This window comes from Phaethon aethereus, assembly GCF_964289735.1.
Source record: "Phaethon aethereus genome assembly, chromosome: 1".
NCBI lineage: Eukaryota > Metazoa > Chordata > Aves > Phaethontiformes > Phaethontidae > Phaethon > Phaethon aethereus.
The window spans coordinates 223,396,078-223,422,440 of NC_138575.1; the positions used below are offsets into that span (position 1 = coordinate 223,396,078).

At 56.5% G+C, this 26,363-nt stretch overlaps 1 protein-coding gene across 1 annotated transcript; it reads left to right on the forward strand.

The window, feature by feature from the left end:
- Window positions 1-2,293: 2,293 nt before the first annotated feature.
- On the forward strand, window positions 2,294-26,126 carry PGAP2 (post-GPI attachment to proteins 2; the record flags this gene model as incomplete). Its single annotated transcript, XM_082000513.1, has 5 exons — window positions 2,294-2,458; window positions 4,048-4,300; window positions 14,203-14,309; window positions 25,624-25,732; window positions 25,996-26,126. The coding sequence occupies 5 exons, from the start codon at window positions 2,294-2,296 to the stop codon at window positions 26,124-26,126; spliced, it is 765 nt and encodes a 254-aa protein (XP_081856639.1).
- Window positions 26,127-26,363: the final 237 nt, after the last annotated feature.

Genomic DNA, 26,363 nt, shown 5'->3' on the forward strand with positions numbered 1-26,363 from the left:
GCCGGGGCGCTTGCGTACTGCGGCGCAGAGGGAGGGGCCGAGAGCCTTAAAGGGACCATGAGGAGTCTCGAGTGCCGAGATGTCTCGGCCGGTAGGGGGCGCCCGGGGGAGGAGCGGGCGGCGGGCGCGGCGCGGCAGCGAGGCCGGGCCGCGGGCCCGTATCGTGTCCCTTGGGAGCGGCAAGACCCTGCCCGGGCGGGGCGGCCTGGCCGCGGCAGCAGGAAGGGGCGGGGAGGAGAAGGCGGAGGCGGCGGAGGCGTGGTGGTGGTGGTACCGGTGCCGGGCATGGAGCAGCGCGGAGGGGGCTGAGCGGTGCGGGGCTGGGGGGGCTGCGGGGTGCAGTGGGAGGGGTGTGGTGCTGGGGGGAGTCTGAGGGAGCAGTTGGGTGACCGGGGGACACTCGCAGCACTGTGAGGTCCTGGGGGCCTCGGGGGGGTGGGGTCTGGGGTGCGCGGGGGCGGTCTCTGGGGAGTGTGGGGTGCCCGGGGGGGATCTCTGGGGGATGTGCAGTACCCAGGGGGGTCACAGCACTGTGAGGTCCCCGGGGGGGGGGTATCCCTGGGGGCGTGGGGTGCCCGGGGGGGTGTCCAAGGTGTGTGGGGTGCTGGAGCTGTTCAGCTTGTGACACAGAAGATTTTTTCTGTATTTGTCCCATTTGGGCAAGACCCTCGTGAGAGGGGGGAATGAGGGCTGATCAGGGGCTCCTCTTTGGGGGTGATCAGACATGGTCTGTGTCCCCCTACTGCGAGGCTGTCCCCCACAGATGTCCCCATGCCATGGTGTCCCCACAACTGAGCCCCACCTTGAGGGAGGTGCAGGGTGCCAGGGTCCCCGCTGCCCTGGCATGGGCCTTGCTCTGCGCAGCCCTGCCCTGCCCTTTGCGGAGTCCCCTCGGGGTTGGGGTCGCTGCCAGCAGGGTCCCAGGGAGTTGGGCCTGGGCTGGCCAGGGGATCCCCCTCCACCTGCTCCTCAGTCCGGCTTACTGTAGTCCCAGCCCCAAAGGGCTCTGGCAGCACCACGGTAGGGCTGCCCTTCGCTTTGCTTTTGTTCTGCAAATAAATCTCCCCCTCTGCAGCAGCCTGTAAAGCAGCGGCACAGCCCAGGCGATGCGGCTGAGCTGTGTTTTCCATAGCCCTTTGCTGGTGGGGGGACCCCTGCACCAGGGGGCCTGGAGGTGCTGGAGAAGGGGGGCAGCCACGCTGCCCAGACTCCTGCCCTCTCTGGGGAGGCAGGGGAGATGGCTTCTGCGGGGGATTGTCTGTGAATCGGATTTATCCTGGAGCTGGAGCGGTGGGTGAGGTGAGGCAGGGATCCCTAACGGCTCGCTCGGAGCAGAACATCACAGTCCTTCACTTTGGCTGCTCAGTGGCCCTTGTCCCCAGGTATGGGGGGACAAGAGGGGTTGGGGAGGAGAGCTCAAAGGAAGATGTGTGTGATGATCAGGGCTGATTTTAATGTGCCTTTGACCCTGGCTGTCTGAGGGCAGCTGGTCTGCAGCCAAGGGCGCATGGGAAGGTTTAAGGATGAACAGCTGTGGCTGAGGGTGAGATCACAGCCAGTGAGCATTGGGACTGAGCTGGTGGAGAGCCCTGAGCTGGAGGCAGGCTGCCAAGCTTGATAAACTGCTTGTCCTGGCTTGCCTGACCTGATGAGCAACGGCTTTATCATTGTGCAAGGTGCAGGGCTTGCAAAGTCCTGATCCTGGAGCTGGACTCCTGCCCATAAAGGTGCTGAGTGCTTGGCTGGGACGGTACTGGATGTGGTGTCGGAGCTGTGCATGGCTATGGTGCGCTGACAACGGAGTGAGAATGATGCTGCGAGTGGTTGGGGATGCGCTGGAGGAGCCACAGCTCGCGGCAGCATACAGTGGGCCCCATGCAGGGCCCTTGCTACGTCAGCACTGTCCTGTGCAGCAGCTCTGAGCACAGCCTGGGAACAGTCTGGATAGACATACCCCGCCGAAAAGGGCTCCACGTGCCTTTCCAGCCAGATCGGTCTCGCGGTCTGCAGTAGGGCGCAGCCCCAGTCCGGGATGTCCTGCCGCCCGCACAACCCTGCTGCTTGCAGGCCACTGCTCTGCCCCTGCTCGCTGCTGCGCATGAGTCTCGGGCTGCTTTCGGCTGCCTGTCCCTGATGCCCACCGTAGGACTGTGAGGCTCTCAGACATGGGTGTCTGACACGCCTCTGCCAGCTGTATGTGTGCATCCCTGCCCAGGGCTGTTTAGGGCTGCACCTTGCAGGAGGACAGAGAATCCCCACCAAACGTTTGCCTGTCGTTTTCAGGTCCATCAAGATGTTACAGGTACCACTGCCCCTGGATCGAGATGGGATCCTCTTCCGGCTACGTTTTACCACATTGGCCATTGGGACTGTGTTTTGCCCGCTCTTTGGCTTCCTTTTCTGTGTGATCTGGTCTCTGCTGTTCCATTTCCAGGAGACGACAGCAACCCATTGCGGGGTAAGTGACTCTCATTGGCAAAACGCAAAGTCCTCCAAGGTTGTGGCTGCTCGGCTGCGGCAGCTGGCACAGTGGCAAGGCTCCTCTCTTCTTCTGAGCTTTCCCATCAGAAGTGTTACGGGATCTCGAGCTTTTAAAAGGGATCTAGGTACAGGCTGGTCAGGCTGGTGTCTCTACTGAGCCCATTAGTGGGGATTAGGAATAACACTGGTGAAGCTACAGATAAATGTTGTGTCTTGTGGAAGAGTTAGCCCAGCTTTTAGAAAAGGAATTGCTGCCCCTCAGATCTACGAGAGTTCTTCAGAGCAGTCACAAGCACATGCCTGGAGAATACGGGTTGAGAGGGGTTGCCTGGATCTCCAAAAGGGATGAGGTTGGGTTCCTCCCCAGGGCTTCCAAGCAGCCATAGCACAAGCGTGGATAAGCAGCTGGTTACAAGCTGGGAACAGGGGGGAGGAGTAGGTGGTCATCCTCACACCAGCAGTTGATCCCTGGGCTTTATGGGGTCTGCGTTGTTCCTTGTGCCTGTACGCAGTGGGATGACACAGGCTGGCAGTGATGCTGCGATCCTGGAGCAGGGATGGCGAGGCAGGCTGCTGAGGGGCGTGATGGAGCAATGAAACACCAGGGCAGTTTGATTTGGAGAAATAAATAGCGTGCACACCTAGCCTGTGGTTCTGTCGCCTCCTCGCAACTCGGATATATGGGGCAGGGCAGCAAGGACGCTCAGAGGTGTGATGCAGCTCCTGCTCCTGGGGTGGTGGAGCGAGGGCTGTTCAGCTGCACACAGGAAGAGACAATGGGCTGAGAGCAGGGAGAGGCAAGACAGAGACCTTTGAGGTTGTGGCTGGCCTGGAGAGAGCAGGCAGGGATCCACTGCACCCCTCTGCCAGTATGAGAAGTAGGGGATATCATATAGAGGTGGCAGGTTCTGCTTGAGGAGCCAGCTCCTTCTTGGATGCCTTGAGAGGAGCCAATCTGGGGAACGCCTCTCCGCAGGGCACTGGCGGGGTGCACAGTTCTGCATGGGCTCCAGGGGAGATCAAGCAGGATCATGGAAGAGTGGATTACCTGGTGCATAGCAGCTATGACTCACTCGGGAAGTCCCCGAGCTGTGAAACTCTGGAGGTCAGGGGTTTATTCTGGGGCTGCATTGATAGTTTTCCTGCTTTTATGTTCCTCCCTGAACACTGTCTTTGCCTGCTGTTGCTATCAGTCCTCTCCATTAGGATTGGGCTAACAAAACTGTACACCCTCCTCTCTCTCCAAACCTGGGGGCAGAGAACACACAGGAGACCACGGCTGAGTAAAGGGAAGGAATAAAGTTCAAAAGTATAAAGCGAAGAAACCCAAGCAGGACCCTGAGCAAGGCACCCCAGCGCCCAGGGACTGTCCCGGCAGGGCTGGGAGCTGCGTGGTCCTGGGGGATGAACCAGGTTACAACCACGTTATGTTCCCTGGCTTTTGAAATAGGAATAAACTTGTTTAGAAAAAAACCCCAAACAATTTTAGCATCTTGGAGAGCTGTAAATACAACAATATGACACACTCCCTGTGCCTCTCTCCACGAGCCACTGTCTCTCTTCCAGGTCCCTAACTACCTCCCCTCCATCAGCGCCGCCATCGGAGGCGAGACCCCCCAGCGTTACGTCTGGCGCCTCTGCATCGGCCTCCACTCAGCTCCCCGCTTCCTGGTGGCAGTCGCCTACTGGAACCACTACCAGAGCTGCCACTGCTCGCACCCTCGCTACCTGCGCTTGTGCCACTTCAACCTGCTGCTCAACCTGCTCGAAAACTTTGCCCTTCTTATTCTGACGTACGTGTCCTCATCTGAAAACTATGGTAGGTGTCTCCTCCTGCACTCTGTGCTGACTGTCGTGCCGGTGGTCTTGCTCGTGGCTGCCGAGGCTTTGCAGAGTTCTGCTTCATGCCAGTTGTCGTGGTTTAGCCCCAGCCGGCAACTAAGCACCACGCAGCTGCTCGCTCACTCTCCCTCCCACAGTGGGACGGGGGAGAGAATTAGGAAAAACCTCGTGGGTTGAGATAAACACGGTTTAATAGGACAGAAAGAAAGAAGGGAACAATAATGATAATACCAACAAAGGAATGTACAAGAACAAGTGATGCCCAATACAGAAATTGCTCACCACCCCGTGATCGACAGCCCGTCCCCGAGCAGCGATTTCCGCCCCCCGGCCAACTCCAGTTTATGTACTGGGCATGACGTCGGATGGTAGGGAATATCTCTTTGGCCAGTCTGGGTCAGCTGTCCCGGCTGTGTCCCCTCCCAGCTTCCCGTGCACCCCCAGCCTGCTTGCTGGCAGGCCAGCACAAGAAGCTGGACTGTCCTTGACTGCTCAGCAACAACCCAAAACATCATCACATTATCAACAGTTCCTCATCCCAAATCCAAAACACAGTCTCACACTAGCTTCTGTGAAGAAAACCAGCTCTATCCTGGCTGAAACCAGGACAGTATCCACCCCTTATTCCATACCATTTACGTCATGCCCGGGTCCTATACTTTTCAATACATTCCAATTATTCATTATTACTCTTCCTGTCTTTTAATATATACACACAGATATCACTTTCTTAGTCCATGGGCCATCACTTTAAAATGTCTGTGGAGTTCAGTCAGTCCATGACTCTGGGCTTCATCCATCATAGCAGTCTCTCAGGGCAGGGGAGATGGTATGTGGTGTTGGATTGTCCTCTGGCACGATCCATGTCCATGATCTGCAGGTCGAAGATGTCGGTCTCGAGGCATTTGTTGGGCGCAAGCTGCTGAAGCCAGTTCTGGTTTCATCACTGCTGCACGTTGCTTGGTTTCAGTGAAGCTCATTCTTCATCAGTCTGGGTGATTCTTACTATAATACCATTGATATGGTAGATAGCAGCCATAGTAGTAATGTCATACTGAACAATTAACATAATACAATTCAAATCATTGACTGTTTTCACCCAAAATCAAGTCTCCTTGAGGTACACATCGGACTTCCCCATCCTTCCGCATTACCCACCAAGTGCACCCAGGTCCCTGGGCAAAGGCAATCCCACGAACGGGTTTGCCTTTGCCTGAGGCAGGAGTAACCCAGACTGTCTTCCCCAGCATGTTTCTCACATGCACCACAGGGACTTTATCCCCTTCTACAGTACATAGAAGTTTTGATTGGGCAGGGCCGGCTCTATTAGTAGATCCCCTAGTGTTGACTAACCAGGTGGCTTTGGCTAAATGTTTATCCCAATGTTTGAATGTCCCATCACCCATTGCTCTCAGTGTAGTCTTTAACAGTCCGTTGTATCGTTCAATTTTTCCAGAAGCTGGTGCATGATAGGGGATGTGATACACCCACTCAATGCCGTGCTCTTTGGCCCAGGTGTCTATGAGGTTGTTTCGGAAATGAGTCCCGTTGTCCGACTCAATTCTTTCGGGGGTGCCATGTCGCCATAAGACTTGCTTTTCAAGGCCCAGGATAGTGTTCCGGGCGGTGGCATGGGGCACAGGGTATGTTTCCAGCCATCCGGTGGTTGCTTCCACCATGGTAAGCACATAGCACTTGCCTTGGCGAGTTTGTGGAAGTGTGATATAGTCAATCTGCCAGGCCTCGCCATATTTATATTTATATTTATATTTCAACCATCGTCCTTCATACCAGAGGGGCTTTAACCGCTTGGCTTGTTTGATCGCAGCACACGTCTCACATTCATGGATAACCTGTGCAATAGCATCCATGGTCAGGTCCACCCCTCGATCCCGAGCCCATCTATATGTTGCATCTCTTCCCTGATGGCCTGAGGTGTCATGGGCCCACTGAGCTATAAATAATTCACCCTTATGTTGCCAGTCCAGATCCACCTGAGCCACTTCAATCTTAGCAGCCTGATCCACCTGATGGTTGTTTTGATGTTCTTCGGTGGCCCGACTCTTGGGTACGTGAGCATCTACGTGACGTACTTTTATGACGAGATTCTCTAGTCGGGCAGCAATACCTTGCCACAATTCAGCAGCCCGGATGGGCTTGCCTCTGCATTGCCAGTTGCTCTGCTTCCATTGCTGCAGCCACCCCCATAGAGCATTTGCTACCATCCATGAGTCAGTATAAAGATAGAATACTGGCCATTTTTCTCGTTCAGCAATATCTAAAGCCAGCTGGATGGCTTTCACCTCCACAAACTGACTTGATTCACCTTGTCCTTCAGCCACTTCTGCAACTCGTCGTATAGGGCTCCATACAGCAGCTTTCCACCTTCGATGTTTGCCTACAATACGACAGGACCCATCAGTAAACAGGGCATATTGCCTTTAGTTCTCTGGCAGTTCATTATATGGTGGAGCCTCTTCAGCACGCGCCACCTCCTCTTCTGGTGATATTCCAAAATCTTTGCCTTCTGGCCAGTCCATGATCACTTCCAAGATTCCCGGGCGATTAAGGTTTCCTATTCGAGCCCGCTGTGTAATAAGCGCGACCCACTTACTCCACGTAGCATCAGTCGCATGATGTGTAGAGGGGACCCTCCCTTTGAACATCCAGCCCAGCACCGGCAGTCGGGGTGCCAGGAGGAGCTGTGCTTCAGTACCAGCCACTTCTGAGGCAGCTCGAACTCCTTCATATGCTGCCAATATCTCCTTTTCAGTTGGAGTGTAGCGGGACTCAGATCCCCTATATCCTCGACTCCAAAACCCTAGAGGTCAACCTCGAGTCTCTCCTGGTGCCTTCTGCCAGAGACTCCAGGTAGGGCCATTCTCCCTGGCTGCCGTGTAGAGCACATTTTTAACATCTTGTCCTGCCCGGACTGGCCCGAGGGCTACGGCATGAACTATCTCCTGTTTGATTTGTTCGAAGGCTTGTCGTTGCTCAGGGCCCCATTTAAAATCGTTCTTCTTCCGGGTCACTTGATAAAGAGGGCTTACAATCAGACTGTAATTTGGAATATGCATTCTCCAGAAACCCACAACGCCCAAAAATGCTTGTGTTTCTTTTTTGCTAGTTGGTGGAGACATAGCTGTTATTTTGTTGATCACATCCGTTGGGATCTGTCGACGTCCATCTTGCCATTTTATTCCTAAAAACTGGATCTCTTGTGCAGGTCCCTTGACTTTACTTTGTTTTATAGCAAAACCAGCTTTCAGAAGGACTTGAATTATTTTCTTCCCTTTCTCGAAAACTTCTTCTGCTGTGTTGCCCCATACGATGATGTCATCAATGTATTGCAGATGCTCTGGAGCTTCACCCTGTTCCAGTGCAGTTTGTATCAGCCCATGGCAAATGGTAGGGCTGTGTTTCCACCCCTGGGGAAGTCGATTCCAGGTGTATTGGACACCCCTCCAAGTGAAAGCAAACTGTGGCCTGCGCTCTGCCGCCAAAGGGATTGAGAAAAACGCGTTAGCAATATCAATGGTGGCGTACCACTTGGCTGCCTTTGACTCCAGTTCATATTGAAGTTCTAGCATGTCCGGCACGGCAGCGCTCAGTGGCGGCGTGACTTCATTCAGGCCACGATAGTCTACTGTCAGTCTCCACTCTCCATTAGACTTTCGCACTGGCCATATGGGGCTGTTAAAGGGTGAGCGAGTCTTGCTGATCACTCCTTGGCTCTCCAGCCGACGAATCAGCTCATGGATGGGGATCAGGGAGTCTCTGTTGGTGCGATATTGCCGCCGGTGCACTGTTGTGGTAGCGATCGGCACCTGTTGTTCTTTGACCCTGAGCAACCCCACCACAGAAGGGTCCTCTGAGAGACCAGGCAAGGTGGACAGCTGTTTAATTTCTTCCGTCTCCAAGGCAGCTATACCAAAAGCCCACCGGTACCCTTTTGGGTCCTTGAAATACCCTCTCCTGAGATAGTCTATGCCCAGGATGCACGGAGCCTCTGGGCCAGTCACAATGGGGTGCTTCTGCCACTCATTCCCAGTTAGGCTCACTTCGGCCTCCAGTACAGTCAGCTGTTGGGATCCCCCTGTCACTCCAGAAATACAGATGGGTTCTGCCCCTATATGGCTTGATGGCATCAGGGTACATTGTGCACCGGTGTCCACTAAAGCCTTATATTCCTGTGGGTCTGATGTGCCAGGCCATCTAATCCACACAGTCCAATAAACTCGGTTGTCCCTCTCCTCCGCCTGGCTGGAGGCAGGGCCCCTCTAGTCCTGCTCATAGTACTCGTTACCCACTTCTTGTAAATAGGAATCAGAAGTCCCTTCAAGAGGATCAGAGGTGAGATCAGCTCTTCTATTCTTTCTGGGAAGCTGCCCACTGGAAAGTGGAGCGACGATTTTTCTCGAGGAACCTGAACCCCCTTTTGTAATTGTTTTTCCTTGCAGCTCGTGTACTCGTGCCTCTAGGGTCGAGGTAGGTTTTCCATCCCACCTCCTCATGTCCTCTCTGTAGTCACGCAATTGAAACCACAGGGTGGCTCGTGGTGTGTATCCTCTATATCTTCTCTCTTGAACAGAAGAGCGCTTACTCCTAATGGCTGAGACACTGGTCCGTACGGGTGGAGGGTAGGGCATATCCTCTTTGAATTGCCGGAACTCCTGGGACAGTTTCTCTACAGCAGAGACGCAGGCCCGTAGGGACGAAGAGAGACTTTCTTTGTATTGCCAGAGTTGGCCAGCCAATTCATCCACCGTTGGTCTCTCTCCGTCCTTCCAGGCCATTACTGCTAATGAGTTGGCATATGATGATGGTGCACTCTGTACAAACTTCCGCCACATAGGTTGCGTGCAATTGACTTCATCTGGATCTTTGGATGATTGTCCATTGTCCAAGTCACCATAAATCACTTCCAGCACAGCTAGCTCCCTCAGGTACTGGATACCTTTCTCCATGGTGGTCCACTTGCCTGGGTGACATAGAACATCTTCCTTGAAGGGATCCCTTTCTTTCACACCCGACAGGAGTCGTCTCCAGAGGCTGAGGACTCGTGCACCTTTTCCAATTGCTTTGTCAATGCCCCCTTCCCTAGAAAGGGATCCCAGCTGCTTGGCTTCCCTACCCTCTAATTCCAGGCTACTGGCCCCATTATCCCAGCATCGGAGCAGCCAGGTGACAATGTGCTCACCTGGACGACGGCTGAAATCCTTTCGCGTATCTCGCAGTTCACTCAGTGATAGAGATTGGGTAGTTACCGTCTCTTTTATGACTTCTTCCTCTTCCTCCTCTTCAAGTGATGACTCGCTCTCTTCCCTCTTCCGTACTTGTGATGGCCCTGCTTCAGAGCACTCTGCCTCCTCACTCTCTTCCTCTGGCTCCTTCTTAGCAGAATCTTCCTCCTCCCTTACTAAACGAGCTGACTTCCGCTTCCAAGATTTCTTCTTTTGTACAGGGGCAACTGATACCGGGATGGGCTGGTTCTCTGGTTCAGCTGCAACAGTCTGAGTAGCTACAGTGCCCGCCGTGGGGGTTGGAGTAGTGGCAGTGCCTGCCACAGGGGTTGGAGTAGTCACAGTGCCTGCCACATTGCCATCAGACCCAGAGAGCCTCTCTCCCCTTTGCATAGTGTTAAATAGAGCTCGGTAGGCATGGGCCAGGCCCCAGCACATTGCAATGATTTGTGTCTCTTTGGAACTGCCAGGCCGACAGCATACTTCTTCCAAATATTCTGCTAGTTTATCAGGATTCTGCACTTGTTCAGGAGTGAAGCTCCAAAACACCGGAGGTGCCCACCGCCCCAGGCATTTGCCCATGCTGTTCCACACACCCTGCCATTCATAACTATCCAGCCTTGGGGCAGATCTCCGGGTGATATTCTTAAATCGCTTGCCAACCTTAGACAAAACCGAAACAATGTTCCCCAGAAGTAGTAATAGAGGTATTTTAACTACCCAAGGGTGTTCAAAATACTGAAAAATTATTGTGACGAAGGAGGAAATGTTATGATAGAGGGTAGCAAAGGTACCATTCTGCATTTCCTCCATAAAAAACCTTTCAGAGGCAGAAGTATAATTGCTAATCGTCTCCACAAGACTGTAGCCAAAATACAGTAACGGCTTTAGTACAGAGCTCAGATGATACCACATTAAGCTCAAGGTCAGTGTTCTAAAAACAAAATTCACAGGCGAGACATTACTAATCATTGCAGAGTACAGCAGCCCGCAGAAACCAACACCGATCCTTAACGTGTACAGCAAAGACGAGAGCATGATGCAAATCAAATAAACTGATATTGTGACCTGCAACCGTTATTATCTCAAGCCTCGTGCCCCACGTTGGGCGCCAAAAAGGACTGTCGTGGTTTAGCCCCAGCCGGCAACTAAGCACCACGCAGCCGCTCGCTCACTCCCCCTCCCACAGTGGGACGGGGGAGAGAATTAGGAAAAACCTCGTGGGTTGAGATAAACACGGTTTAATAGGACAGAAAGAAAGAAGGGAACAATAATGATAATACCAACAAAGGAATGTACAAGAACAAGTGATGCCCAATACAGAAATTGCTCACCACCCCGTGATCGACAGCCCGTCCCCGAGCAGCGATTTCCGCCCCCCGGCCAACTCCAGTTTATGTACTGGGCATGACGTCGGATGGTAGGGAATATCTCTTTGGCCAGTCTGGGTCAGCTGTCCCGGCTGTGTCCCCTCCCAGCTTCCCGTGCACCCCCAGCCTGCTTGCTGGCAGGCCAGCACAAGAAGCTGGACTGTCCTTGACTGCTCAGCAACAACCCAAAACATCATCACATTATCAACAGTTCCTCATCCCAAATCCAAAACACAGTCTCACACTAGCTTCTGTGAAGAAAACCAGCTCTATCCTGGCTGAAACCAGGACACCAGTGTTTTGGAAGTAGTCAGTGTGGAAGGAAAAAACAGTTTGAAAAAAGAAAAGGTTGTTCTATTAGAACTAGTATTTACAGAGCAAAGTTATGTCCATAACGTGCAAATAGCTGTGTTCTTACCAAAATTCTTGGTTGCTGATAATGGCTGAAACCGTAGGCTGAATTTTTTGTATCAAGCCTAGGATCAGGCTTTAGCGCTTGGTTCCCACTTGTGTGCTGAGGCTGTGCTTAATGCATCTTCCCGCTGCAGAGCAAAGGCAGGTTAGTGCTTGTCCCTCCTATACCCTCTCTCTCCACTGCTGAGCTTTGGCTCTGAGCTGGCTTCCAGCCTGCGCTCTCTTCCAGCTGTGTTTTAAACACCCGCCCACAAAATTGGGTAAAATTTGCTGTATTGACCTGAAAACAAAATTAGAATTTTTCAGGTTGAATCAGTGTGTGCAAAATACGGTCACAATAGGCTGGGAAATGCCCTTCTCTCTCATGGTCTCATCTGAAATGAATTTAAGTGCCAGTGACGATATCCAGCTGCTGTTTAATCCTGAGATCTGGAGGAGGCACCGGGGTTTGACTTGAGAGGACTCAAGCCCACAAGCCAGTGAGGTGATGCTTTTGCAGTGGAAGCAAACCCCGTTCTGGGACTTGTCAGCAGGAGAGCTGTGCAGCAGCTGTCCCTGCACACCGTTTGAGGGTGGTGGTGATGGATGTTGTGTCTGGCTGTGGGACCACTCTGGAGGATGTGGTCACAAAGTCTCGCAAGGAGAGAGGCCAGGCCAGAGCTCTGAGAAGGTTTGGAGCAGTGCTGGTGAGGAGAGGTTGACAGAAGAGGGTTTGTCTCCTTGCAGCAAGGGAGGTGAGATGGGGAGCAGGGATGCAGCTGATTTTGTGCTGAGAGTATCTTCCTACTCATGACGGGCGAGGAAAACAAGCTCTTCAAAGGCAGATGTGGTGGGGACCAGGAAGCTTTGCCACTGCTTAGAGCAACGAACTGGAAACGGGCTATGGCCACCGGAGCCCTCCAAGAAGGCCGGCAGGGTGCCTCTGGGGTTGAGGGGTCCAGCCCCAGTGCAGAGGACTGGGTGGATGATTTCTGAGGCTCCCCCCAGCCAACTGCTGCTGTCTGAGTGGGGTGTTGCACTGGAAGCACAGAGCCATGCGGGCACTGCCCTGATTCCCTGTCAAAGTGGGTGTTAGGAGATGTTGCATCTTGCATGCCGAAGTGGCGGGCTGTCCAGGAAAAACAGCTAACAAGCGTGTGAGCCCCAAAACTCTTCGGGCTGGTGAGACAGCCGACAGCTCTCTGCGCACGCTGCTCGTTTTCCCACTCGCAGATACTTCTGTCTTTCACAGGGCAGTGGTTATTGCCTTTCTGCTCACCTGCTCATCGCTCGGGAGCCATGCCCAGAGTAGTCCATGCTGGGGCCTCTCACTGGCACACCGGCTGTATGTCCAATGCAGCTTCCCACCTTTTGGGTGCTCACTGGCTTCCACTGGGCCTGCACCAGTAAGCCAGGTGGCTTCAGGGCTGCGGTGTCATGAACAGAGTCCAAGGACCTCCCCAGCCTTTAGACTGAGGATGGAGATCCGTAGCGGAGCCCAGTGACCCGGGATGGCTGGATGTGAACCTCCAGCTGTGGTCTAGGGAATGTCCAGCTCACCTTCCTCATCTCCTGCCAGCGCTCCCTGTCCCCCATGGGAAGGCATCCCGTTGCCACCCCGCCTGCCTCTGCAGACCGACCTGCCCATGGGGCTTCTCTGACGCATCAGGGCTGGGAGCATGCCCTTAGAAATTCAGATGCTTTTTTGGGGGTTGGATAACTTGGAGCGCATTGTCACCCGAATGGCTCTGCCTGCACCTTATTTTGCAGCCGATGGCTCTGCCTGACTTGTGCAGAGCTGTGTGAGGAGGAGACTGAAGTGGCTGGGCAAAAGCCACACTGAGAGCTGAGTCTAACCCAGTTTTCTCAGATCCTTGTTACAGACTAATCTCAGGTTTGTGGGGAAAGTTACAGACCTTAGCTGCTGTGCTGAGAGGAGAACAGCCTCAAGTTAATCATCTCTGCAAGACACGGCTCACATCTTCATCTCTAACAGCTGCCTTTGCCATGCTCCTCACGTGGTTTCCCTTCCCCTGGAATGGAGAGGGGAAGCAGGGAAGATAATTTCTTATGTTCAGGTGGTTGGAAATTCAGCCTGTGATTCGGTTCCTGGAGAAGACGCTGCAAAACCCTCTTAAATAGAAGCACTTGTTTGAAAATAATTCACCTGAAGTTGCATGGGCTTTGTGTGTGTGGCGCTGGGGTTTCATGACCTGCTCTGGCTGAGTGTTGCTCCAGCTGCGTTTCCAGCCTGACCCTAAATCTGTGCTAGTTCAGTGACACACGAGATGGCTTTGGTGCTGGTGGTGAGGTTTATTACAACTGTTAATTGGCAAGTAGATAATGCAGGAGGCCAGAAGGTGGCACTTTCTGGATCTTGGACTGACTCACTGGGTAAACCATCCTCCATGCCTCAGTTTCCCCATCCCTAGAACAATAGTGGTGATACTGAGCTGCTCTCGAGAGTGCCTGAGGCTTACAGCTGTGAGAAGCAATGGAGACTCAGACCAGGTGCCAGAGCACAGACACACCCTCCTGGCACCTTTGGGATAAGCCTTCCAGCAGCTCGCATCTCCCTCCAGCCCCAGGCTTATGGGTGGCTGCGAGGCACAGACAAGCACCTTTGTCATTAAATCCACCTTCTCCTTCTGTGCCTGGGCACAGCAGGTGTGGAGCCGTGCTCTGTCTCCTGCATGGACCCTGGTCCCCGGGCTGCTGCTTGTGCTGGGGGCACAGCACCTCCGGGGTGCTGGGACTCCCAGCAGGACCGCATCCTGCAGAAAGCAGTCCTTCGCCCTCCCAAAGCCTGCCCTGTGTTCCTCTTCTGCTCTTGGCTCAGATTTAACAGGAAATCTGTTGTCTTGTTGATTCAGCAATCCATGAAAATGCCTTCATCGTCTTCATCACATCAGCCCTGGGCCACATGCTCCTGACGTGCATTCTCTGGAGAATGACTAAGAAACACACAGTAAGTCCCGAGGTACAGAAACTTTTCTTTCTTCTCTCTGTACGATGCTGGGTGCTGGGGAGGGGATTCTCAGCTGGCGGTGGAGGGCTTTGGCTGTCTCTTGCTTGTGAAATAACTGTAACCAGGTGAAACTGGGAAATGTGATCACCAAAATTCATGGTTCACCAAAACAAAGTGAGGAGGAATCTTTTAATTTCCTATTTTCTGGTTTTCATGTGGAGCTGACATTTGAAAACCACCCCATTTGTGTCCCTGTGGGTTGGGTTTGCTGACTCCTCCTCCTTGCCTGAGGATGCCTGCTTCTGAGCTGAAATTGGCTTCTCTGTGCTGGGGAACCGGGAACCTGCTGGTCCCACAAACTGGGAGCAGCTGCCAGCAGTGGGCAGCAGGTGTTGTGTCATCCCTTTCCTCCAGGAACGGCTGCACTGAGCAGGCCGGCTGTCGGTCTTGTTCTCTGTGAGGGGGCTGGTGGGCTCAGGGGCTTGCTGGTCGTGCCGCGGGCCAGGCAGAGGATCCAGCCAGGCGCTTCTGGCTCCATCACACAGGTACAGCTTTGGTGCTGCGCGGGTTTGTGGCGTGAGTGCTGGACCGTGGGTACCGGCACAGCCACAGATGGGCAGGTCAGGACATTCAGCTTCGAAACTCCGTATGTGAAAGCTGCTTCTGCGTCTATGTGCCTTTTCTACACTCGGCTTTACTGGGGTCTCTGGGCTCCCTGGGCCTCTCTGTCCTTTCCTCCTCAGGGATGTGTCTCGCCCAGATGATGCCCAGTCCCACCTTTATGCTCCCCAGTACCAAGTGGGGAAGGGTTTCTAGGGCTCCCTGGACTGTGTTGCCCAGGGAACTTTGCAAAGCAGAGACCTTCAGGGGAAACTGTTGGAGGTGTGTGCCCTTATCCTGGGGCCAGAAAGCTGGGAAGGGCTGGGAGCAAGTGTCTCTGAAGGGACTGTGTACAGGGATATGGGGCAGGGTAGGTGCTGTGCGTGGGGTCTGCTCGGGCAGTTACAGAGAGCGCCTTGGTAAGGCTCCTGCTCCATCATGGCTGTTTATCGTTCCCTTCTGGGGATTCACCGCGCTTGTCCCCTTGCTGGCTTATTTCCGAGACCTGGAAATTAAGTTTCCAGCCGTTGTTTGGCTGCAAGATTCCCTGTGAAAGGGGCATTTGGAGATCCTGGGGTTCTCTCTCTCCCTGGGAAAAGATCTGTTGTCTCTGGTGATATGGGGATGATGGGAGCTCAGCAGTCACTGCTTGGCGGCTTTCCAGTAGCTTCCTTTATTTATTTCATCTTTTTGTCATAGAATCACAGAACAGTTTGTCACAGGGATCACAGGGAAGGGACCTTTCAAGGCCATTTAGTCCAACCTCCTGCCATGAGCAGGGACATCCCCAACTCGAGCAGGTTGCTCAGAGCCCCATCCAGCCTGACCTGGGATGTTTCCAGGGATGGGGCATCCACCACCTCTCTGGGCAACCTGGGCCAGGGTTTCACCAGCCTCATTGTGAAACATTTCTGCCTTAGATCTAGTCCTAATCAGCCCTCTTTGAGTTTAAAACCATTACCCCTTGTCCTATTGCAACGGGCCCTGCTAAAAAGTCTGTCCCCATCTTTCTTCTCAGCCCCCTTTACGAACTGAAAGGCTTATCTTTTTTGTTTTTTTGTGAGAGCTTCAAGCCCCTGCATCTCTTCCCCCAGCACTGCACCTCGGGCAATGGCTCCCTGAGCAGCAGTCCCCCCCGGGGAATGCCTGTCTGCAGGTGTTGCTCCTTCGCAGACTGTGGCGTTGCAGCAAGGCGTGAGTTTTGGTTGCAGCCTGTTAGCAGCGGCACTAGTCCTGCCGTCAGCTCGCGGGAGCAAAAAACCAGATGCTGGCTGTGAGCTGGGCACAGTGGCCGTTCCCTGGGCTGAGCTCTGAGCCTTCACGCCCTGATGGTGATGGGTACCTGTCGCTGTGTGTAGCAGGGACTGCAGGCGGAGAGCTCTGGTGTAATGCATCCCTGACCCATCACAGCGTCGGAGCCGGAGGATCAGGTCAGGGAGGCCAGCAGCCTACCTCTGAACATCTGGCTTCTCTCTGCTGGTAATTCAGATGGGTTTCTCCCAAGTTCATGTTAGGGAACACCGTGAGCAAAGTCCTGCCCATGGTGTTTTGGCCTGGTGTGATCTGGCAGCGCTTCTGCCTGCAGGTTGCCCTCCTCTGCCATGTTGCCTGCCAGGACTAGTTCATTACCCGCTCCCGAGGAGCTGAGGAGAGCAGGCAGGAGGTGCTGGCATGGCTGTCCAGAGCCTATCACGTGTGTCTGCATGTCCACGGCCAGTCCATGAAGCTGCTGTGGGATGGTGGCCTTGCTGGGGGAGAAGCCTGCGCCCACAAAGCCTACGGGGTCAGTGTTGATGGGTGCTGTGACCTGGGTCTCGTGCACCAGTCTGGTGCTGCTGGGTGGCTGGTTTTGGGCATGGGCTGAGTGGCACAGCAAACCTGTCCCGCTGCCCTGCAGGACTCGCTTGGGCTGGGGGCTGCTGCCAAGCCGCAGCGTCTCCACCATGTGCCGCAGTGGGCGAGGTGTCCTTGTTACCCTCTCCCCGATGCTGCAGGGCTCAAGCTGTGCTGGGGCACTCTTGTGTCCTGGCGCACATGCCCAAGCCCAGCAGAGGAGCATTTTCTCCCTCTGAGGACATGTTGACCACAGCATATCCCTGTGTGGAAGTGCAGGGGGGCACGGTGATGCCCTGGCTGAATGTGCCACCACCCGGTGCGGCTTCTTTCTCCCATCCTGGAAAGGCCCTGCTGGTGGAGGGGAGCTGCCTGCAGGGGCGTGTTGTCCCCCCCAAGGCTGTGTGTCTCCCTGCAGAGAGAGGGACCCCTTTGGGGCCAGCCCTGACCTGGAGCCAGGGCTCGTCCGGCCCTCCCCAGAAGCCCGGTGTCCCCTGCACCAGCTCCTGCGGGGCCGCGTGTCGGCAGATGGAGCTGTCGCCCGGGGAGCGAGGGCGGCGGGCGGGTTCCTCCAAAAAGGAAAGCACTGTGCGGTGGTGGCGTGGCTGTTCAGATTGGATGTGTCTGGACGAAGCGGGCCAAGGGCCTGACACGCCTTTGATAAGCGGGCGCTCGCCCTTATCGTCACTCTGCAGATCTGCCTTGGCGCTCCATCGGTGTCCCGTGATGGGCGAGTTGCGCTCCTGCTGTGAATCGCTCCCACAGGGCCACGGCTCCTCCGGACCGGGCAGGGCCTCCTGGGCCTGGGCGCCCGCTTCCCAAGGCCAGCGGCAGCAGGGCTCTGCGGGGCTGCTGGTGGGCTCAGCCCAGCTCCTGCAACACCCATGGCTTCCTTGGCTGGGCAGGGGAGGGGCAGCAGGGCTGACACGAGGCTGCGGTGAGCGCAGTGCCGCCGCCACATCCTGCTCGCCCCGAGCCAAGCGGCCAGCGGGAACTGCCGGCCTCAGCAGGAGAGGGGGAGAAGTTGGGCAGCGCGTGCTGAGCTAGCCAGACTGGGGGCTCATGGGGCTGTTTATGGCAGGGTGCAAGTGATCTCTTGTTGCGGGTCACAGCATCTCGGGGCCAGATTGTGGCTCTGTTTGTGTTGGCTGTGGGGACTTTTTGTTCACATTGCTACCCCCAGCCCTGGAGCTGGCAGTGGCTGGAGGGGGTGGGCGAGGGGAGCAACTCTGGTCCCACGGTGTCCTGTCCTTCCCTCCTCTTCGGCAGAGGGTACTGGAGCAGAGGGAGCCACTGAGGGTCCCCAGGGGAGTTCAGGAGCTCTGGGGCCAAGCCCGGAACCATCTCCAGGACAAACTCCATGCGAGGAGCTGTAAGGCTGGACCCAGCCTTCCTCCTACTTGGTCCAGAGGAGGGAGCAGGGGGTCTGTGCACAGCCCCCTCGGGGACCAGAGCTGGCATCGGGGGGGAGGAAGGGGCCAGCAGAGCCCTTCTCAAGCCCCATGTCTGGCACTAGTATTTAGCACTGCTGGAGGGAGTAAAGCTCTTTGGGTTTGCCGGAGTTTCAGCGCATGAGCGACAGGAATTGGTCTTGCAAAAGCCTTGCGTTCGTCGGGGCTCATGTTGCAACTGCCTTTCTGCAAGGGCAGGAAGGTGCTGAGGAACTTGTTCGTAATGGGGAAGTACAGATGGTTTCCAGTTGCAGGGTGGCAAATAGTGAGAGAAAGGAAAATAAAGCTCTTCAAGAGGGAAGAAAATAGAAAGCAGGTTGAGAGGAGGAGGGGAATGGGCAAAGCAGAGAAGAGAACTCGGGGGAACAAGGAAAATGGAGCCAGAGAGCCTCCATCTATGGACGGACCGTAGAGGACTAGAGGCAGCACACCCAGTCCTTGGTGCTTGGCCGTGGCTGGCACGGCATTGCCCTCCCTGGCTGCCACCTCTACAGTCGCTCTCTGCTCCTGGCCAGCTGCATGCCCTTTAAAACCCTCTTTCCGCAGCTGGCTCTGCCATGGTGAAGATGATGAGTGGTGCAGCAGAGCAGAGCAGTTTCACTTCTTGTTTGCAAACATATTTCGCCCCTGCCCCAGCGGCTGGCGTCACTAGTGGCTGCATTTCGGCCGGGAGACACGCATGCATGGGTGCGGCGGCCAGTGGACTGGCTGCTTCAGGCCTGTCAGTGGAGCCGGGTCCCAATGTGTTGCGGCACTGGGGCCCTGCCCCGCAGCAGCCCAGGCTGCCATCAGCCTGCTCCGCAGGGCTGAGCCTGGCCCCAGGCTGGCGGCTTCTGGAAAGCATCTTGTGCAGCACATGTGAAGGCGGAGGTTCTGCTCGGGTGCAACCCCGGCTGCGTGAGCACGGGGGGGCTGACCAGCACCTGGCTGGCAGGCACGCTACTCACTCCGCTGCCGCTCCTGTCCCCCTCAGCGCTGGTTAAGCCATTTGTGCTCGCGCTGCTGGAGCAGGACAGCTGGGCTGAGTTTCCAGCTGCTGCTGGAGCCGTGCGCAGGGTACCGTAAACGCGGTCAGTGAACATGTGTGGTTTCAGCCCGACTCCTCAGTAGCACTGTCACCTAGCCAGCGGGCTAGTGACAGCAGCCCAGTAGGGCAGTGGTGTCGCTTTTGCAGACACAAAATTAGAAAGGCAAAAGCCCAGCTAGAGCTCAGTCTGGCCACAGTCGTAAAGGATAAGAAAAAATGCTTCTACAAATATATTAACAACAAAAAGAGAGGCAAGGAGAATCTCCATCCCTTACTGGATATGGCGGGGAACATTGTCTCCAAGGACGAGGACAAGGTTGAGGTACTTAATGCCTTCTTTGCCTCAGTCTTTAGTAGCCAGACCAGGTATCCGCAGGGTATTCAGCCCCCTGAGCTGGAAGATGGGGATGGAGAGCACAATATACTCCTCATAATCCAGGAGGAAGCAGTTAAGGACCTGTTAAGCCACCTGGACACCCACAAGTCTATGGGGCCTGATGGGATCCACCCGAGAGTTCTGAGGGAGCTGGTGGAGGAGCTTGCCAAGCCACGCTCCATCATTTATCAGCAGTCCTGGTTACCAGGGGAGGTCCCAGAAGACTGGAGGCTTGCCAATGTGACACCCATCTACAAGAAAGGCCGGAAGGAGGATCCTGGGAACTAGAGGCCTGTCAGCCTGACCTCCATACCGGGGGAGATCATGGAGCGGTTCGTCTTGAGGGCACTCACAGGGCATGTGCAGGACAACCAAGGGATCAGGCCCAGCCAGCATGGGTTCATGAAAGGCAGGTCCTGCTTCACCAACCTGATCTCCTTCTATGACCAGGTGACCCGCCTAGTGGATGAGGGAAGGGCTGTGGATGTTGTCTACCTGGACTTTAGTAAAGCCTTTGACAGTGTCTCCCACAGCATTCCCCTGGACAAACTGGCAGCTCGTGGCTTAGACAGGTTTAGTCTTTGCTGGGTGAGGAACTGGCTGGATGGCTGAGCTCAAGAGAGTTGTGGTGAATGGCGTTAAATCCAGCTGGCGGCCAGTCACAAGCAGTGTTCCCCAGGGCTCGGTTCTGGGGCTGGTCCTATTCAATATCTTTATCGACGATCTGGATGAGGGGATCGAGTGCCCCCTCAGTCAGTTTGCAGATGACACCAAGTTGGGTGGGAGTGTTGATCTGCTGGAGGCTAGGAGGGCTCTGCAGAGGGATCTGGACAGGCTGGATTGATGGGCTGAGGTCAACTGTACAAGGTTTAATAAGGCCAAGTGCTGGGTCCTGCACTTCAGTCACAACAACCCCATGCAACACTACAGGCTTGGGGAGGAGTAGCTGGAGAGCTGCCCGGCAGAAAAGGACCTGGGGGTGATGGTCAACAGCCGGCTGAACATGAGTCGGCAGCATGCGCAGGTGGCCAAGGAGGCCAACAGCGTCCTGGCCTGTATCAGAAATAGTGTGGCCAGCAGAAGTAGGGAAGTGATCGTGCCCCTGTACTCGGCACTGGTGAGGCTGCACCTCGAATCCTGTGTTTAGTGTTGGGTCCCTCACTACAAGAAGGACATTGAGGTGCTGGAGCCTGTCCAGAGAAGGGCAACGAAGCTGGGGAGGGGTCTGGAGCACAAGTCTGATGAGGAGCGGCTGAGGGAACTGGGGGATGTTCAGTTTGGAGAAGAGGAGGCTGAGGGGAGACCTCATCGCTCTCTACAACTACCTGAAAGGGGGTTGTGGTGAGGTGGGGGTTGGTCTCTTCTCCCAAGTAACTAGTGATAGGATGAGAGGAAATGGCCTCAAGTTGCGCCAGGGGAGGTTTAGATTGAATATTAGGAAAAATTTCTTCACCGAGAGGGTGGTCAGGCATTGGAACAGGCTGCCCAGGGAGGTGGTGGAGTCACCGTCACTGGAAGTATTCAAAAAACGTGTGGATGTGGCACTTCGGGACATGGTTCAGTGGGCATGGGTTAATGGTTGGACTTGATGATCTTGAAGGTCCTTTCCAACTTTAGTGATTCTGTGGGTTCACCGCAGGGGAGCCAGAAACGCCCGAGGGGGACCTGGGACCAGTGTGCAGCATGTAGCCTTGAGGGTGCTGCTTGTCCCTGAGAAAGGGACAGCTCCAGGAGCAGAGCCAGTGCTTAGGAGGTCCCCACAAAAAAGCTGTTGCATTTTGAATTCATGTCACTTTGCAATTCCATTCCCTGTTCCCATCAGGAACTGGGGTGTGAACTCTGCAGGGTCCCTCTTCTTCCTCTCCAGAGGCAGTGAAAGAAGCGGGAGGCTCTGTGCCTCATTGCTGGCATTTCCTACCTGCCTGTTCACAGCAGCCATCCCCTCTGGCCCTTGGAGCCATGTTTGCAGGGCCAGGAGCTCCCCAGGACAGGGACAGGAGCCACCAGGTGCTTTCCATGGGCTCGGAGCCACACAGGGCAGGGTCCTGGGCTGGGGCTGCAGGGCTGTCCCTGCCAGGCTGGGTTGGTGCAGCCAGTCTCTTCTCTTCCCCATCATCTGGCCTCCTGCTCCTGACTCACCTTCAAGTGAGTGCAGGGGGAACGTGCCTCAGCTCAAAGCCTGCAAGCTGCTGGACTAAATATAATTTGCCTGTGGTTTTCTGGGCCAGATACGCATCCAGCTATGGAGGGCTGGCTCAGCAGGGGGGCTGTGTGAAACTGGAGTGGGTTGCAGAGGACACCGGGAGTCCTGGTTTGCCTTGCCAGGAGGAGATTGCAAAGCTGGGGCTGGCAGCTGAGCATTGCCAGCGGCAGCTGCACCAGCCCAGCAGCCCCAGCAAGGGCCCAGGGGCAGCCTGAAGCCGGCTGAGCTTGGAGCACCATGTCCCTGGGTGGCCGATGCCTGCTGCCCTTGCCAGGCATGGGAGCACCCTGGCAGCATCCCTCTGCCCTGGCGTCCCTCTGCCCCGGCGTCCCTCTGCCCCAGCCCTGCAGGGGAGCAGGTTCTGTGCTGCACCACGCTGGGTTAAACTTAGGCTCTGGATCAGGTTTAGGGTTAGGGTCAGGGTTCCTCCTTCCCTGGGAAGGAGGGGTGCCCTACTGTCCCTCTGCATTTCCCAGGCTTTAAAGGCATCTTCCCTGCTTCAGTGTGTCCCCTGAGCATTTCACGGTCACTCGTCCCACATCCTTGGGATTTTCTTATCCTTCTTTTTCCTCACCAGGAGCTTGAGTGTGGAGGCTTCAGCCTCCTGCCAGGCAGCTTAGAGCTGTCAGCTCCTTTCCAGGGCGCTAACCTGGGGGTCTCCTGCCCCTGCGCTGCCCCTCATCCTGCCACAGGACCCCTGAGGGTCCCGGCAGGAGTAGCCACCCCAGGCTGGCACCGCAGCACCCTGCACCCCTAGGGCCTCGTGGGTGGAGAGGTACCCTCTGTGCTCGCCCTCTGCTTCTCCCTGGAAGGCCAGTCCCTGGGCTGGGCCCAGCCTGACCAAGGATTATAGTGGCAAGTGGATAATTAGGCATTAATCCCTAATGCCAGGGCACGTCCAGCTCGGCCCGGTGCCCCAGAGGATTACGCCTGCAGGGTGCTGGCTGCCAGTGGAGGGTCCCCAGGGGTGCATGGGGGCTGGGAGGCTGCACATGTCATGACTGATACCCACGTTGCTGAGCAGAGGTTTCTCAGCAGCTGCTGACTTGAAATGTGGCACTGTTTGCTGCTCTTCGGGGAAGGTCCCTGCAGCAGTGCGGGAAGCCCAGGTTGATGTGCTGCCTGTCTGCTCACCAGCGTGGACTGTACCCACCACCCACTCGTGGCTCAGGTAGCGTCGGTCACTGTTGCTGCTTCCCACAGCCCCGGCTTTGCTGGAGTCCCCCATCCATGGCCCCTCATGGTGCTCACTGAGGACGTCCCGGGAGGGTGGGCTGCCTGGTACCCCCCAGCCTTCAGCTGCCAGATCACTGGGAGCACCTTGCGAGGAAGCTGGGGGTGCCTTAAGCCCTCTGCAAGCAGCAGCCTGCTGCAAGGCGTGGATTCGGAGACTGTGCAGCGTGCCGCGGTGCCGTGCTGCACAGCGAGGTGCTGCATGATACGGCACAGCGACGTGGTGCAGCATGGTGTGGTGCAGCACGGTGTGGTTCAGAGCTGTATGGTGCCATGCAGTGCAGCACACTGCAGTGCCGTACGATGCAGTGCAGTGTCCCAGGGTGCAGCATGGAGCACCTGATGCTTCGATAATAGCAGGTTTAGGACCTAAAACAATGATTCAGGTGGGGAAAAAACAGAGTTTAGAGATTTTTTGCTTGTTTGCTTGCTTTTGCGTCTTTAGAATACACTTTATATTACGCCTATTGATCACTGTCTAGTTTCAGATGGGAAGATCTATGATACTTGCGTTCTGTATCCAAAGAACACAGCGCGGTGCCATATGTCACGGTGCAGCGCAGCACGGTGCGATGCAGTGCAGGGGAGCTGCTGCTCACCTTGCTGCGACGAGCAGGACTCTGCTGCCACTTCATAGCACAACTGTTTCCACTGCTGCGGGACCTGGATGAAAACAAGGCTGTTTTGTGACCCGCTTTTCCGGTGTGAAACTTTACATAAACGCCTTGGCCCCGGCCGCTCATTGTTATTTAACTCCCGGGTTGGCACCGCTGCTCGCCCCACCCCGCGCCGCCCCTGCTCCATCACGACGGAGCACCAGCTGCCTGCTGCTTCCTGGTGGGCAGGGACTGCAGGCAGGACTGCCTGCTCCTGCCTGCAGGAAGCCCTGCTCCAGAGGGTCCCAGGAGCCGCTGGGGAAGAGGGACCCCCATCAGCCCAAGCAGGAAAGGACCTGCCTGAGCCCTGTGGGGTGTTGGCGGCGTCGGCCCCGCGTCCCCAGATGGCGAAGACGACCGCGAGGCCGTCCTTCCTCTCTGGTATTTCCTCTGTGCCGTGACCTGTTTGCGCTCGCAGGGCGGCTGGCGGAGCCTGCCAGCACGCTTTCCGGGGGTAATGGAAGGTGTGATGGGGCAATTTAAATTTTCCTTATTCTCAGCAGTCCCTGAAAATGGAGTTTTTGTCTCAGGTAAAACAGCAGACGAGGGGGAAATTCCCCTCCTACCCAGAAATGGGAATAACAGTTTGTGTCTGGGCCGTCCATGGCATTCCCGGCCCCCTCCTTTCCAGCCCCCCTGTCCCAGCACGCAGTGTGTTGGCCACCCCATGCTGGGATGGAGACGCCGGGGTCTCCCCTGCATCCTCCTCAGTGTCCGGCCATGGTTTGGGGTTCCTCTGCCACAGGGGCTCCTTGCTCACCCCAGGTCTTTAGGTTCCGTTGTTCACAATGCTCAGCGTGATGGGAGAAAGAGAGGAAGGGGACTGGAGCTGGTACCCACTGCAGCTCCTGGGGGGAACACTGCGCCCATGGCCCCCAGCTTCGGGGGTGCTGGGCAGCGTGTGGACAGGGCGGTGGGTTGGGGGTGCTCAGCATGGTGGAGAGGGGTGGCCCCTGGGCTGGGAGGGGACAGATTCTGCCAGCACAGAAGCAGCAAGCTGTGCATTGCTGGGGGCAGGGGGCCCTGTGCTCTGCTCCCGCCCGTTGTGCTGTCGGACGTGATGCTGGGGGACAGCATGGGGCCCCCCGCAGTCCCGGGGTGGCTTGTGTGATGTCTTCGGCTCAGCACCCGCCCCAGCTGCCACCCCTTCATGTGGTTTCCTCCTCCCTGGCACAGTTGTGAGCGAGGGCGTGCAGCGCCGGCTGCCGCCGCCTGCACACACCGGTGAATTCCCCGTGCCGGGGTGGTTGGGCAGCGCCCAGGGGAGCCGGGGCCACCTGCAGCCGTCCCGTCCGCAGCCGGAGGATCTACTGTCTGGTAGAGCCGTTGGCCTGTCTTCAGGGAGCTGCGAGGGCTCCGTGTGCATCCCAGCACAGCTGCGGGCAACCAGGTGCTCCTGTCTCTGGGGTCGCCCGAATTTGTCAGGGGCCGTGTGGCTTGTTCGTTCAGATGGTGCTGGAGGCCCCCATGGCTCCCATTGCCTCTCACTCAGCTGTGGCAGCGAGTCCCCAGGGAAGAGCCAGCTGGGAGCTGGTGGCACACTGCAGGCCCCCACAGCAGCCTGTCCCCAGGGCTGCTTCGTGCCCCGCCGTGGGGAGCCCGGCAGCTCCTCAGTTTAGCTCCACACAGGTGTGATCCCGCTGCCTGCCCCCACGTCCCAGCCCAGCCAAAGCAGCCGGCGCGGCCCATGGTCCTTACCCCAGCGGCTGTGCCCATGGAGTCGAGGTGCAGAGGGGCTCCCAGTGCCTGCCCGTGCCCCAGGGCTGCGGCGGGGCCAGGGCAGAGCTTCCCTGGGGATGGGAGCGGCTGCTCCGGCATCTCCGGCGTCCGCAGGAGCGAGGGCTGAGCCCTTGCAGCCTCCGTGGGTCCCTGCTGTGCCGGGTGAGTGGGACGGCGCAGGCGCCGGGGACCGGCTGGGGCTGTGACCCAGCTCTTGGCCTCTTCCAGGAGCGCAAGTCATACAAGTGGAAGCAGCTGCTCTTCTTCTTCACCTTCACCACGTTTGCGTTTGCCGTGTGTGTCTACTTCCACCACAATTGGTACTGCGGCCCCGGAGGTAAGGGGGCTGGGGCAGGGCTGCGGGGGGCACACGCACGGGGAAGGGGCCAGGGTGATGCCTTGCCTGCCAAATCCCAGCCAGAGGCTGGGAGAGCTCCCCCGGGAGGGATGGTGCCCAGCCGCCCTTCTCCTCCCGCCTGGCTTCAAGCAGCAGACAAGCCCCGTGCCCTGCTGCCCCGGGGGGGTGCCCCAGGAGATCCTCCAGCTCCCAGGGCAGATCTGGCTGCAGGTTCCCCTCACCTGCTGTGTTTCCTCTGCCAGTGTACACCGTCTTCGCCTTCCTGGAGTACTTGGTTGTCCTCTCCAACATGGCCTTCCACATGACTGCCTTCTGGGACTTCGGCAACAAGGAGCTGGTGGTGAGCTCGCTGCTGGAGGACAAGCACTTCTAGCCGGCCTCGTGCCACAGCCAGCTGTGGTGCCGATGCCAGGCGGGGGCTGCTCTTCCCCTGGGGGAGGCAGAGGGCCCCTTCCCTCTCCTGCTGCCCCCAGGGCCAGGGCGTTTGCCATGGAGCTGCTGCAAGGATCGTCCCAGGGTCCTGGGCCCTGCAAGCATCAGTGCGTGGTCCCTGGCTGTGCCTGGAGCTGGGGGCTCTTGCTGGGGACCCTCGAGGCCAGTACCCTCTGCC